We start from the raw sequence: 13,612 nt of genomic DNA on the forward strand, positions 1-13,612 counted from the left end.
CCTCTGCCTTGTGCTTCCACTGTGGCCCCGCTGTCAGATGGGAATGCCAGCAGCATGGCGTCTACCAGCGTGCGCTTGTACTCGCGCATCTTGCGATCGCGCTCCAGTGAGTGAATTAAGGACGGTACGTTGTCCTTGTAACGGGGATCCAGCAGCGTGGCCACCCAGTAATCAGCACAAGTTAGAATGTGGGCAACTCGGCGGTCGTTGTGGAGACACTGCAGCATGTAATCGCTCATGTGTGCCAGGCTGCCCAGAGGCAACGAAAGGCTGTCCTCTGTGGGAGGTGTATCGTCCGTGTCCTCTGTATCCCCCCAGCCACGCACCAGTGATGGCCATGAGCTGGCCTGGGTGCCACCCTGCTGTGAACATGGTTCCATCTCCTCCTCCAGCTCCTCCTCCTCCTCATCCTCCTCATCCTCCAGAACTGTGCCCCTGCTGGACAATTGCGTCCCTGGCGTTTGCGTGTGCAGGAACCCACCCTCGGAGCCCCTTGCGAATGACTGCCCTGAAAGCCTTGGAAATGTTACCTCTTCATCCTCCTCCTCCTCCTCATCCTGTGCCACATCCTCTTCCATCATCGCCCGAATTGTTTTTTCAAGGAGGCATAGAAGTGGGATAGTTAAGCTGAGAACGGCGTCATTGCCACTGGCCATGTTGGTGGAGTACTCAAAACAGCGCAACAAGGCACACAGGTCTCGCATGGAGGCCCAGTTAAATTAAATAGCGGAATAGAAAATATGATCCAAAAAAAGTGTATGTATATCACACGTACACAACCACACTGGGCCCCAATTACTATTGTTTGTACCCCTAAAAGGCTAGATGAGGAGTAGGGGGAGTATGGAACAGGCAGCACCCTCAAACCTTCAGAAGTATGAGATGAACCCCAACAACTTGGAAAGGTGGATCTCTCTCACACGTACCGACACAGACTATCCCGCAATTCAATTGATCCTCAAAGGTTTTTATTGAATAGCGGAATAGGAAATATGATCAAAAAAAGTGTATGTATCTCGCACGTACACAACCACACTAGGCCCCAATTACTATTGTTTGTACCCCTAAAAGGCTAGATGAGGAGTAGGGGGGGTATGGAACAGGCAGCACCCTCAAACCTTCAGAAGTATGAGATGAACCCCAAAAACTTGGAAAGGTGGATCTCTCTCACACGTACCGACACAGACTATCCCCCAATTTAACTGATCCCCAAAGGTTTTTGATTAAATAGCGGAATAGAAAATATGATCCAAAAAAAGTGTATGTATATCACACGTACACAACCCCACTAGGCCCCAATTACTATTGTTTGTACCCCTAAAAGGCTAGATGAGGAGTAGGGGGGGTATGGAACAGGCAGCACCCTCAAACCTTCAGAAGTATGAGATGAACCCCAACAACTTGGAAAGGTGGATCTCTCTCACACGTACCAACACAGACTATCCCCCAATTTAACTGATCCCCAAAGGTTTTTGATTAAATAGCGGAATAGAAAATATGATCCAAAAAAAGTGTATGTATATCACACGTACACAACCACACTAGGCCCCAATTACTATTGTTTGTACCCCTAAAAGGCTAGATGAGGAGTAGGGGGAGTATGGAACAGGCAGCACCCTCAAACCTTCAGAAGTATGAGATGAACCCCAACAACTTGGAAAGGTGGATCTCTCTCACACGTACCGACACAGACTATCCCGCAATTCAATTGATCCTCAAAGGTTTTTATTGAATAGCGGAATAGGAAATATGATCAAAAAAAGTGTATGTATCTCGCACGTACACAACCACACTAGGCCCCAATTACTATTGTTTGTACCCCTAAAAGGCTAGATGAGGAGTAGGGGGAGTATGGAACAGGCAGCACCCTCAAACCTTCAGAAGTATGAGATGAACCCCAACAACTTGGAAAGGTGGATCTCTCTCACACGTACCGACACAGACTATCCCGCAATTCAATTGATCCTCAAAGGTTTTTATTGAATAGCGGAATAGGAAATATGATCAAAAAAAGTGTATGTATCTCGCACGTACACAACCACACTAGGCCCCAATTACTATTGTTTGTACCCCTAAAAGGCTAGATGAGGAGTAGGGGGGGTATGGAACAGGCAGCACCCTCAAACCTTCAGAAGTATGAGATGAACCCCAAAAACTTGGAAAGGTGGATCTCTCTCACACGTACCGACACAGACTATCCCCCAATTTAACTGATCCCCAAAGGTTTTTGATTAAATAGCGGAATAGAAAATATGATCCAAAAAAAGTGTATGTATATCACACGTACACAACCACACTAGGCCCCAATTACTATTGTTTGTACCCCTAAAAGGCTAGATGAGGAGTAGGGGGGGTATGGAACAGGCAGCACCCTCAAACCTTCAGAAGTATGAGATGAACCCCAACAACTTGGAAAGGTGGATCTCTCTCACACGTACCAACACAGACTATCCCCCAATTTAACTGATCCCCAAAGGTTTTTGATTAAATAGCGGAATAGAAAATATGATCCAAAAAAAGTGTATGTATATCACACGTACACAACCACACTAGGCCCCAATTACTATTGTTTGTACCCCTAAAAGGCTAGGAGTAGGGGGAGTATGGAACAGGCAGCACCCTCAAACCTTCAGAAGTATGAGATGAACCCCAACAACTTGGAAAGGTGGATCTCTCTCACACGTACCAACACAGACTATCCCCCAATTTAACTGATCCCCAAAGGTTTTTGATTAAATAGCGGAATAGAAAATATGATCCAAAAAAAGTGTATGTATATCACACGTACACAACCACACTAGGCCCCAATTACTATTGTTTGTACCCCTAAAAGGCTAGATGAGGAGTAGGGGGGGTATGGAACAGGCAGCACCCTCAAACCTTCAGAAGTATGAGATGAACCCCAACAACTTGGAAAGGTGGATCTCTCTCACACGTACCAACACAGACTATCCCCCAATTTAACTGATCCCCAAAGGTTTTTGATTAAATAGCGGAATAGAAAATATGATCCAAAAAAAGTGTATGTATATCACACGTACACAACCACACTGGGCCCCAATTACTATTGTTTGTACCCCTAAAAGGCTAGATGAGGAGTAGGGGGAGTATGGAACAGGCAGCACCCTCAAACCTTCAGAAGTATGAGATGAACCCCAACAACTTGGAAAGGTGGATCTCTCTCACACGTACCGACACAGACTATCCCCCAATTTAACTGATCCCCAAAGGTTTTTGATTAAATAGCGGAATAGAAAATATGATCCAAAAAAAGTGTATGTATATCACACGTACACAACCACACTAGGCCCCAATTACTATTGTTTGTACCCCTAAAAGGCTAGATGAGGAGTAGGGGGGGTATGGAACAGGCAGCACCCTCAAACCTTCAGAAGTATGAGATGAACCCCAACAACTTGGAAAGGTGGATCTCTCTCACACGTACCAACACAGACTATCCCCCAATTTAACTGATCCCCAAAGGTTTTTGATTAAATAGCGGAATAGAAAATATGATCCCAAAAAAGTGTATGTATATCACACGTACACAACCACACTGGGCCCCAATTACTATTGTTTGTACCCCTAAAAGGCTAGGAGTAGGGGGAGTATGGAACAGGCAGCACCCTCAAACCTTCAGAAGTATGAGATGAACCCCAACAACTTGGAAAGGTGGATCTCTCTCACACGTACCAACACAGACTATCCCCCAATTTAACTGATCCCCAAAGGTTTTTGATTAAATAGCGGAATAGAAAATATGATCCAAAAAAAGTGTATGTATATCACACGTACACAACCACACTAGGCCCCAATTACTATTGTTTGTACCCCTAAAAGGCTAGGAGTAGGGGGAGTATGGAACAGGCAGCACCCTCAAACCTTCAGAAGTATGAGATGAACCCCAACAACTTGGAAAGGTGGATCTCTCTCACACGTACCAACACAGACTATCCCCCAATTTAACTGATCCCCAAAGGTTTTTGATTAAATAGCGGAATAGAAAATATGATCCCAAAAAAGTGTATGTATATCACACGTACACAACCACACTAGGCCCCAATTACTATTGTTTGTACCCCTAAAAGGCTAGGAGTAGGGGGAGTATGGAACAGGCAGCACCCTCAAACCTTCAGAAGTATGAGATGAACCCCAACAACTTGGAAAGGTGGATCTCTCTCACACGTACCAACACAGACTATCCCCCAATTTAACTGATCCCCAAAGGTTTTTGATTAAATAGCGGAATAGAAAATATGATCCCAAAAAAGTGTATGTATATCACACGTACACAACCACACTAGGCCCCAATTACTATTGTTTGTACCCCTAAAAGGCTAGGAGTAGGGGGAGTATGGAACAGGCAGCACCCTCAAACCTTCAGAAGTATGAGATGAACCCCAACAACTTGGAAAGGTGGATCTCTCTCACACGTACCAACACAGACTATCCCCCAATTTAACTGATCCCCAAAGGTTTTTGATTAAATAGCGGAATAGAAAATATGATCCAAAAAAAGTGTATGTATATCACACGTACACAACCACACTAGGCCCCAATTACTATTGTTTGTACCCCTAAAAGGCTAGATGAGGAGTAGGGGGAGTATGGAACAGGCAGCACCCTCAAACCTTCAGAAGTATGAGATTGTGTTCACTGTACCCCACAAAGATTGAGTTCACTGCACCCCACAATGATTGTGTTCACTGCACCCCACAAAGATTGTGTTCACTGCACCTCACAAAGATTGTGTTCACTGTACCCCCCAAAGATTGTGTTCACTGCACCCCACAAAGATTCTGTTCACTGTACCCCACAAAGATTGTGTTCACTGCACCCCAAAAAGATTGTGTTCACTGCACCCCAAAAAGGATGTTGTTCACTGCACCCCAAAAAGGATGTTGTTCACTCCACCCCAAAAAGATTGTGTTCACTGCACCCCACAAAGATTGTGTTCACTGCACCCCAAAAAGATTGTGTTCACTGCACCCCAAAAATGATTTTGTTCACTGCACCCCAAAAAGGATTTTGTTCACTGCACCCCAAAAAGGATGTTGTTCACTCCACCCCAAAAAGATTGTGTTCACTGCACCCCAAAAAGATTGTGTTCACTGCACCCCACAAAGGATTTTGTTCACTGCACCCCAAAAAGATTGTGTTCACTGCACCCCAAAAAGGATGTTGTTCACTGCACCCCAAAAAGGATTTTGTTCACTGCACCCCAAAAAGATTGTGTTCACTGCACCCCACAAAGGATTTTGTTCACTGCACCCCACAAAGATTGTGTTCACTGCACACCAAAAAGGATTGTGTTCACTGCACCCCAAAAAGATTTTGTTCACTGCACCCCAAAAAGATTGTGTTCACTGCAGCCCAAAAAGATTGTGTTCACTGCAGCCCAAAAAGATTGTGTTCACTGCAGCCCAAAAAGATTGTGTTCACTGCAGCCCAAAAAGATTGTGTTCACTGCAGCTCACACACAGAAAAATGGATGTGGATCACTGACACCTGCCTATCTCCAATCCCACACCACACAGCAATATCGATTGTAGTTTGTAGAACACAGTTTCCCTAAAATTCAGCAGACTCTGTCCCTAACAGGATTGAGAAGAGATCGTAGATCAGGATTGAGTGCAGACCCCACCCCCCACACAGCAATATCGATTGTAGTTTGTAGAAGACACTGACCCTATAATTCAGCAGACTCTATCCCTAAAATGCCTACAACTCGCCCTGCCTAAACACTCCGACCTGTCCCTCAATTCTATCCGGACACAAATGGTTTTTTCCTGCCTATCTTTCCCTAATCAGCAGCCAGCACGTTGATGTGTGCTCTGTCCCTTAGCTAAGCAGCAGAATGACGCCGCTGCGGCTGCCTCGAACTTATAAAGACTTGGTCACATGCTTCAGACGGCCAATCACAGCTACTGAGACATTTGCAGGCATGGCTGGGATGGCTTAAGGCACACCAGTTAAACGATTGTTGATTGGCTGTTGAAAGCCCGCCATGAAAAGAGCGCCAAAGCATGCAAAACCCGGAAATAAAACGACCGAACACGGATTTTTACCCGAACATACAGTAAAGTGTCCGTGTCCGTGTTCGGGTACAAAAAATCCAATTATTCGGTACGAACACGAATAATACAGTCCGTGTTCGCTCAACACTATTGGTAAGCAAGCATTTTATAAGGTGAAGGTGTTCACTCGGGATCACGCACTTTCTCTGGGGATGGATGGTGAACTGACTGTTTGCAGGACTTGTTCACAATTTGGACTTTCTTTCTTTCTTTCTTTCTTTCTTTTCAATATTAAGCGCAACTTTAACTGTATATACAGTATATATATATATATATATATATATATATATATACAGTATCTCACAAAGTGAGTACACCCCCTCACATTTTTGTAGATATTTTTTATTATATCTTTTAATGTGACAACACTGAAGAAATGACACTTTGCTACAATGTAAAGTAGTGAGTGTACAGCTTGTATAACAGTGTAAATTTGCTGTCCCCTCAAAATAACTCAACACACCCCCATTAATGTCTAAACCACTGGCAACAAAAAGTGAGTACACTCCTAAGTGAAAATGTCTAAATTGGGCCCAAAGTGTCAATATTTTGTGTGGCCACCATTATTTTCCAGCACTGCCTTAACCCTCTTGGGCATGGAGTTCACCAGAGCTTCACAGGTTGCCACTGGAGTCCTCTTCCACTCCTCCATGACGATATCACGGAGCTGGTGGATGTTAGAGACCTTGCACTCCTCCACCTTCCGTGTGAGGATGCCCCACAGATGCTAAATAGGGTTTAGGTCTGGAGACATGCTTGGCTACTCCATCACCTTTACCCTCAGCTTCTTTAGCAAGGCAGTGGTCATCCTGGAGGTGTGTTTGGGGACGTAATCATGTTGAAATACTGGCATGTGGCCCAGTCTCCGAAGCGAGGGGATCATGCTCTGCTTCAGTATGTCACAGTACAGGCCAAAGAGTTCAATCTTTGCTTGATCAGACCAGAGAATTTTGTTTCTCATGGTCTGAGAGTCCTTCAGGTGCCTCCAGGCAGGCTGTCATGTGCCTTTAACTGAAGAGTAGCTTCCGTCTGGCCACTTTACCATACAGGCCTTGATTGGTGGAGTGCTGCAGAGATGATTGTTCTTCTGGAAGGTTCTCCTCTCTCCACAGGGAAATGCTGGAGCTCTGTCAGAGTTACCATCAGGTTCTCGTCACCTCCCTCACTAAGGCCCTTCTCCCCAGATCGCTCAGTTTGGCTGGGCGGCCTGCTCTAGGAGGAGTCTTGGTGGTTCCAAACTTCTTCCATGTATGGATAATGGAGTCCACTGTGCTAATTGGGACCTTCAATGCTGCAGAAATGTTTCTGTACCCTTTCTCAGATCTGTGCCTCCATACAATCCTGTCTCGGAGGTCTACAGACGATTCCTTGGGTGTCATGGCTTGGTTTTTGCTCTTACATGCACTGTTAACTGTGGGACAAACTTCTTTCACATTGTCATTATGGGGGGATTGTTTGTAGAATTTTGAAGAAAATAATGAATTGAATCCATTTTGGAATAAGGATGTAACATAACAAAATGTGGAAAGGTGATGCGCTGTGAATACTTTCCTGATGCACTATATAAATGTTATACATTAAACTAGGAAATCGGCATTTAGATTTGCAAAAATTTCTCATGGGAAACAGAGAAATGGTTCTTTTCTTTAAGCAGATCTGTAAGACAGAAGCTAGAAGAAGGACAGTTGTGAAAGAGAAATGGACAGGTGGATTTGGGTCCCGTAAAAAGGAGATTTAGAAGTTGACACATTTTGAACAGACAAACTTAGACTTTGTATACTTTGTATTCTTCTTAAGGTTCCTTCAGCTTGCAGCAAGCCACCTCCGGATATATCCACTATGTCCAGTCTCATCATCGCGGCATAGAACCCACTGGGGACTTCTTCATGATCTCAGTCAGCGATTCCCTTCACAATTCTATGAGCGTTCCTTTCTACATTGTCATCAAACCCACTAACGATGAGCAACCTCAGCTGCACGTCAAGAACCTCACGGTAAGCTCAGCTTTTTGTGTCATGGATTTTGGTGTTTACCTGACAGTCAAGAGTCTAATCTTAGCCATTAGATGCTTGCCTGGAGAGCTTTAGCCTCAGTGAGCATTTACAAAGCTTTTAGCAAGTTTTAAGCAGTTTTTTCTAAGTCTGTAGGCACTTGTCTACCAGCACCGATTATAAACAGCCACTGGTAGACAGGGATTGTAAACACCCTTAAAGTAGTTGTGAACCCTCACATATACCCAGTGAAGTGACTGGATTCCGGTGATTGACAAAATCCTCCTTCTGTACATCCCTTCAAAGTCCAGGATTTATAAAGTTTGTCTGAGCTGCCGGAAAGTGGTGGGCATGGAGAAGATGATGCACACTGCAGAGCTCAGTGGGGAGAGCTCTGAGAGGTGATTGGAGAGAAGGGACACACCTCCACACAGCACACAGGAACAGAGATGGGGCTGTCAATCAGCTGGAGATCCCTCCTCTGTCACCTTTTTTCTCTTGCTGTCAGGAAAACTTGCTAGAAGTGAGTCTAGTATGTTGATCGAAGGGGAATGGGCCAGAAGACAGAAATGACACTTATTGCTCCTAAGACAAGTTCATAAATGGAGAGATACTGTATGCTTTGTTCATTACTCATGTCTGAGATTTACAACCACTTTAAATTTGTAGAGCACACAATGAGCTTCAATGTGAAAGTGGTCACCTCGCCAAAGGTACCATCCTCCCCGTCCTACTGCCTCTGCCATGTATCTCCAGCTCCGCTGTTCCACCTGTGAACTCGGGACTGGCATGGTGGTGTCATGGGTGGTCAGTAAAGAAGCTTAGTAAGGACACATCTGGAGTGTTCCATCCAGTTCTGGACACCAGTCAGGATGTGCTGGAGCTGGAGAGAGTCCAAAGAAGGGAAACTAAATTAATAAGAGGATTAGAGGGCCTCAATTATGAGGAACGACTACAAGCACTAAATTTATTCTTGCTGGAGAAAAGATGCCCCAACATCTCCTGCACAAAATCACATACATGTACGTGATTTTTGCACATCCGAGCCGCCCTGCCACAGTATATATGTGTTGGGCGTTCCGGAGCTGGTTAAATTGTCATGTGCCTGGTCGAGGCCGAGCTGACGAGAGGGCTTCCCCTTACACCTCCTGTATTGTTTCTCCTGGAGGTGATGACAGGATATAACAGGGCACAGAGTGGCACGGGTACCTTGTAGGAGATCCTGGCCGGGAGAACATTGCAGTAGGTGTCGAGCAACAGGTAGATTGATGAGCTGGCCGATGCAAAGACACAACATCAGGTGCAAAACCGCAGGCAGCAAGCAGGCTGATGCAGGATCTCGAGTGGTCAGGCAGGTGAAAGTTGGTATCAGCTGAGCAGCAGAGGTGCAGAATCAGGAATCAAAGCAGAGTCAGAGCCAGGCCGGGGTCAATATCGGGCAAGCAGAGAAGGTACCAAAACAGCAGGCAGAAGGCAGGGTCAGGTAACAAAACAGAATCAGCAACAGGGTATCAGGAACAAGCAGGGTCAAGACAAGTTGGGTAGTACAGGATCAGGTCACAAACAGTAGAAGCTGGCGACCCCACTCAATAATCCTTTGGTCTCTGGTGCCACTTTAAATAGGCAAGTGTGCGCCAAGTATTCACGCATGCTCACGCCAATGCGCGTGTGCGGGCAGGTGCTCGCGAGAGGGCATGTCTAGTTGTCATTCAAGAATTATTGTGAGCACGTCTTCTTGCACCACCGTACATACAATTTCCCTGGCAGAAAAGTAGGCGAGACTTCAGTATTTCAGAAGACCCCTGACATCTCAGGAAAAAGAACCTGTCACAGCAAAATGCTATCATTTGAGGACTGTTGCCCCCCCCCCCCCCCCATGTGACAGTAATAATGGTAAATGTAAAGAAAATAAGAAAATGTAATTCGCTATAAAAAATATACGTAAATGCTCTTCTTTGGTAGAGCAGGGGAAGACTAGGTTCCCTATCAGATTTTTATTTTTGTCTCATTCCCTGTTGCTGATTTTTCCACCCCTCCTGGTGGAATCTCAGATAGCAGTATAAACTGAACTTGAGTTCAAATTTTCCCCTACTTTATCTAAACTGGTTTTCCAAATACAAACCCAATTCCAAAAAAGTTGGGACACTGTACAAATTGTGAGTAAAAAAGGAATGGACTCATTTACAAATCTCATAAACTTACATTTTATTCACAATATAATATAGAGATCATATCAAATGTTGAAAGTGAGACATTTTAAAATGTCATGCCAAATATTGGCACATTTTGGATTTCATGAGAGCTACACAATCCAAAAAAGTTGGGACAGGTAGCAATAAGAGGCTGGAAAAGTTAAATGTACATATAAGGAACAGCTGGAGGACTAATTTGCAACTTATTAGCTCAATTGGCAACATGATTGGGTATAAAAAGAGCCTCTCAGAGTGGCAGTGTCTCTCAGAAGTCGGCGAAAAATAGTGGAGCAATATCAGCAAAGAGTTTGAAGTTATCATCATCTACAGTGCATAATATCATCCAAAGATTCAGAGAATCTGGAACATTCTCTGTGGGTAAGGGTCAAGGCCGGAAAACCATACTGGATGGCGGTGATCTTCGGGCCCTTAGATGGCACTGCATCACATACAGGAATGCTACTGTAATGGAAATCACAACATGGGCTCAGGAATACTTCCAGAAAACATTGTCGGTGAACACAATCCACCGTGCCATTCGCCGTTGCCGACTAAAACTCTATAGGCCAAAAAAGAAGCCTTATCTAAACATGATCCAGAAGCGCAGGCGTTTTCTCTGGGCCAAGGCTCATTTAAAATGGACTGTGGCAAAGTGGAAAACTGTTCTGTGGTCAGACGAATCAAAATCTGAAGTTCTTTTTGGAAAACTGGGACGCCATGTCATCCGGACTAAAGAGGACAAGGACAACCCAAATTGTTATCAGTGCTCAGTTCAGAAGCCTTCATCTCTGATGGTATGGGGTTGCATGAGTGCGTGTGGCATGGGCAGCTTACACATCTGGAAAGACACCATCAATGCTGAAAGGTATATCCAAGTTCTAGAACAACATATGCTCCCATCCAGACGTCGTCTCTTTCAGGGAAGACCTTGCATTTTCCAACATGACAATGCCAGACCACATACTGCATCAATTACAACATCATGGCTGCGTAGAAGAAGGATCCGGGTGCTGAAATGGCCAGCCTGCAGTCCAGATCTTTCACCCATAGAAAACATTTGGCGCATCATAAAGAGGAAGATACGACAAAGAAGACCTAAGACAGTTGAGCAACTAGAAGTCTGTATTAGACAAGAATGGGAAACATTCCTATTCCTAAACGTCAGCAACTTGTCTCTTCAGTCCCCAGACGTTTGCAGACTTTTATAAAAAGAAGAGGGAATGCCACACAGTGGTAAACATGGCCTTGTCCCAAGTTTTTTGAGATGTGTTGATGCCATGAAATTTATAATCAATTTATTTTTCCCTTAAAATGATACATTTTGTCAGTTTAAACATTTGATATGTCATCTATGTTGTATTCTGAATAAAATATTGAAATTTGAAACTTCCACATCATTGCATTCTGTTTTTATTCACAATTTGTACAGTGTCCCAACTTCTTTGGAATCAGGTTTGTACCAACTGGCTTGACTGTCTTGGACTGAGTAAAGAACGATTTACCCGTTTGCTGTCTGTTCCTTGTTGGGGAGGTTTCTTCTCACTTCCTGTCCTTGGCACCCCGTCACGGCCTGACCAGCAAAAAAAGCCTCATAGCCGTCTCGTAGCTGGTTACGGTTGCTGAAACTAATACTCTTTATGGCACCTAATTTTATGACTAGGTTCTTTCTGCAACCTCTGCAGACTAACCTCTGAAGGTAGGAGAAATAATCAAGATTGGGTTTTTCCAAGTGGTTGCTATTGTTTCTCCAAGATAAGACTGGCATCATAGATTTCTGCCCAGGTTCAACCAACTAGCATTCTACTATGTGGGTGCCTGGGCATTTATAAGGTAAGGGCTAGTTTGTTGCAGGCTTTTGTCTTTGAACATTGGGCATGGTGTTATGCCACAGCTGACCAGGAATGAACCAGAAAAATGTACACCTCCAAGGATGCAGTAGGAACGTCTCCTCCTCGTCTCTGTTGTACATATTTACTAAGATAATGTGATGCCAACTCACATGTTCAGCCATGTAGCATGGATACTGAGCACCTGCCCTAGAGGTCTTGGCACTGGATTATGTAACTAGAACAGGTGGCATCACAAACTTTTACACCTCTCGCCAGGGCTGGGACAGGAAGTGGGCAGGAAGGATGGCTGCCTTAGGCCACTATGGTATCATGTGAGATGGGTGGGCACCACAACGTAGTTGAGGGAGGGGATTTGTGTTGGTAGATGGAATTTGGGAGGTGGCAGGGGATAAGAATTGTTCTAGATGGGGAAATTTGGGGAGGTGTGCTAAGAGTGGTGATTTAGGGGATTTGTGTTGGGAGGGGGGATGGTAAAAGACAATTAAAGAGGAAGTAAACCCTCCTCTACAACTTGTACCTATAGGCAAGCCTATGATAAGGCTTACCTATAGGTACTGTAAATATCTCCTAAACATGTACCGTTTAGGAGATATTTACCTTACATGTCGCCAGTGACGTCACTGGCGCATGCGCTCTGAAGGAACGGCCGATCGTGCCGTTCCTTCAGAGCCCCGTGCCGTGACTGTCGGCTCCCGCGCGTGTGCGCGGGAGTGACGTCACCGCGGCTCCGGCCAATCAGATGGCCGGATGCCGCGATCCTGGAAGACGGGCGACTAGACATGTCGCCCGTCATAGAGGTGAGTGAGCGGCACGGCGGGGGCTCGTTCTGAGGTAATTATTGCATAATGAGCTAATATGCGATGCATACTAGCTCATTATGTCTTTCTTTTGCAGGGTGTAAAAAAAAAAAAAAAAATTTATACGAGTTTACAAACTCTTTAATGCTAGGAGTGGGGGGATTTTGTGGGGTTTGTGCTAGAAAAGGTAATATAGTGGGTGGGAGGGGATTTGTGCTAGCATGGGTGATTGGGGTATTTGTGCTAGGAGGGGAAATATAGGGGGGGATTGGTGCTAGGATGGGGGATTAGGGAGAATTTGTACTGGGAGGGGGATTTGGAGTGGGGGGAGGGGAGGATTTATGCTCACAGGGGAAACTTGAGGGGTGGAAGATTTGTACTAGAAGGGGGAATGTTTTTTGTTGGTGGGTGGGGGGGTTGGATTTGTGCTGGGAGCATATAGGGATGAGAGGATTTCAGCTGGAGGAGGGGTTGGGGAAGGGTCAAAGATTTGTGCTGGGAAGGAGATTTCAGCAGGGGGGTGGATTTGTATGGGGAGGAGAGGTATATGCTTAGGGGGTAAGCATGCAGATTGGTGCTAATTGTTTTTGGGGGGGGGGGCAGGGGTTTCTACAGACAAATAATGCTCATACATCTTTGGGGGAGGGCCCAATATTTAATGTTCGCCCTGGGCTCTAGATGACCTAGTCCCGGCATTGCTTCCTG

At 45.1% G+C, this 13,612-nt stretch overlaps 1 protein-coding gene across 1 annotated transcript in view; it reads left to right on the top strand.

Annotated features, from left to right (window-relative positions):
• Positions 1-13,612, top strand: part of LOC309561068 (FRAS1-related extracellular matrix protein 1-like) — a 289,377-nt gene that overhangs the window by 107,373 nt on the left and 168,392 nt on the right. Inside the window, 1 exon segment of the mRNA XM_082264797.1 lies at positions 7,875-8,071. Within this exon segment, the coding sequence (XP_082120923.1) occupies positions 7,875-8,071 (197 nt within the window).

Source organism: Pelophylax lessonae, assembly GCF_965119305.1.
Source record: "Pelophylax lessonae genome assembly, chromosome: 8".
NCBI lineage: Eukaryota > Metazoa > Chordata > Amphibia > Anura > Ranidae > Pelophylax > Pelophylax lessonae.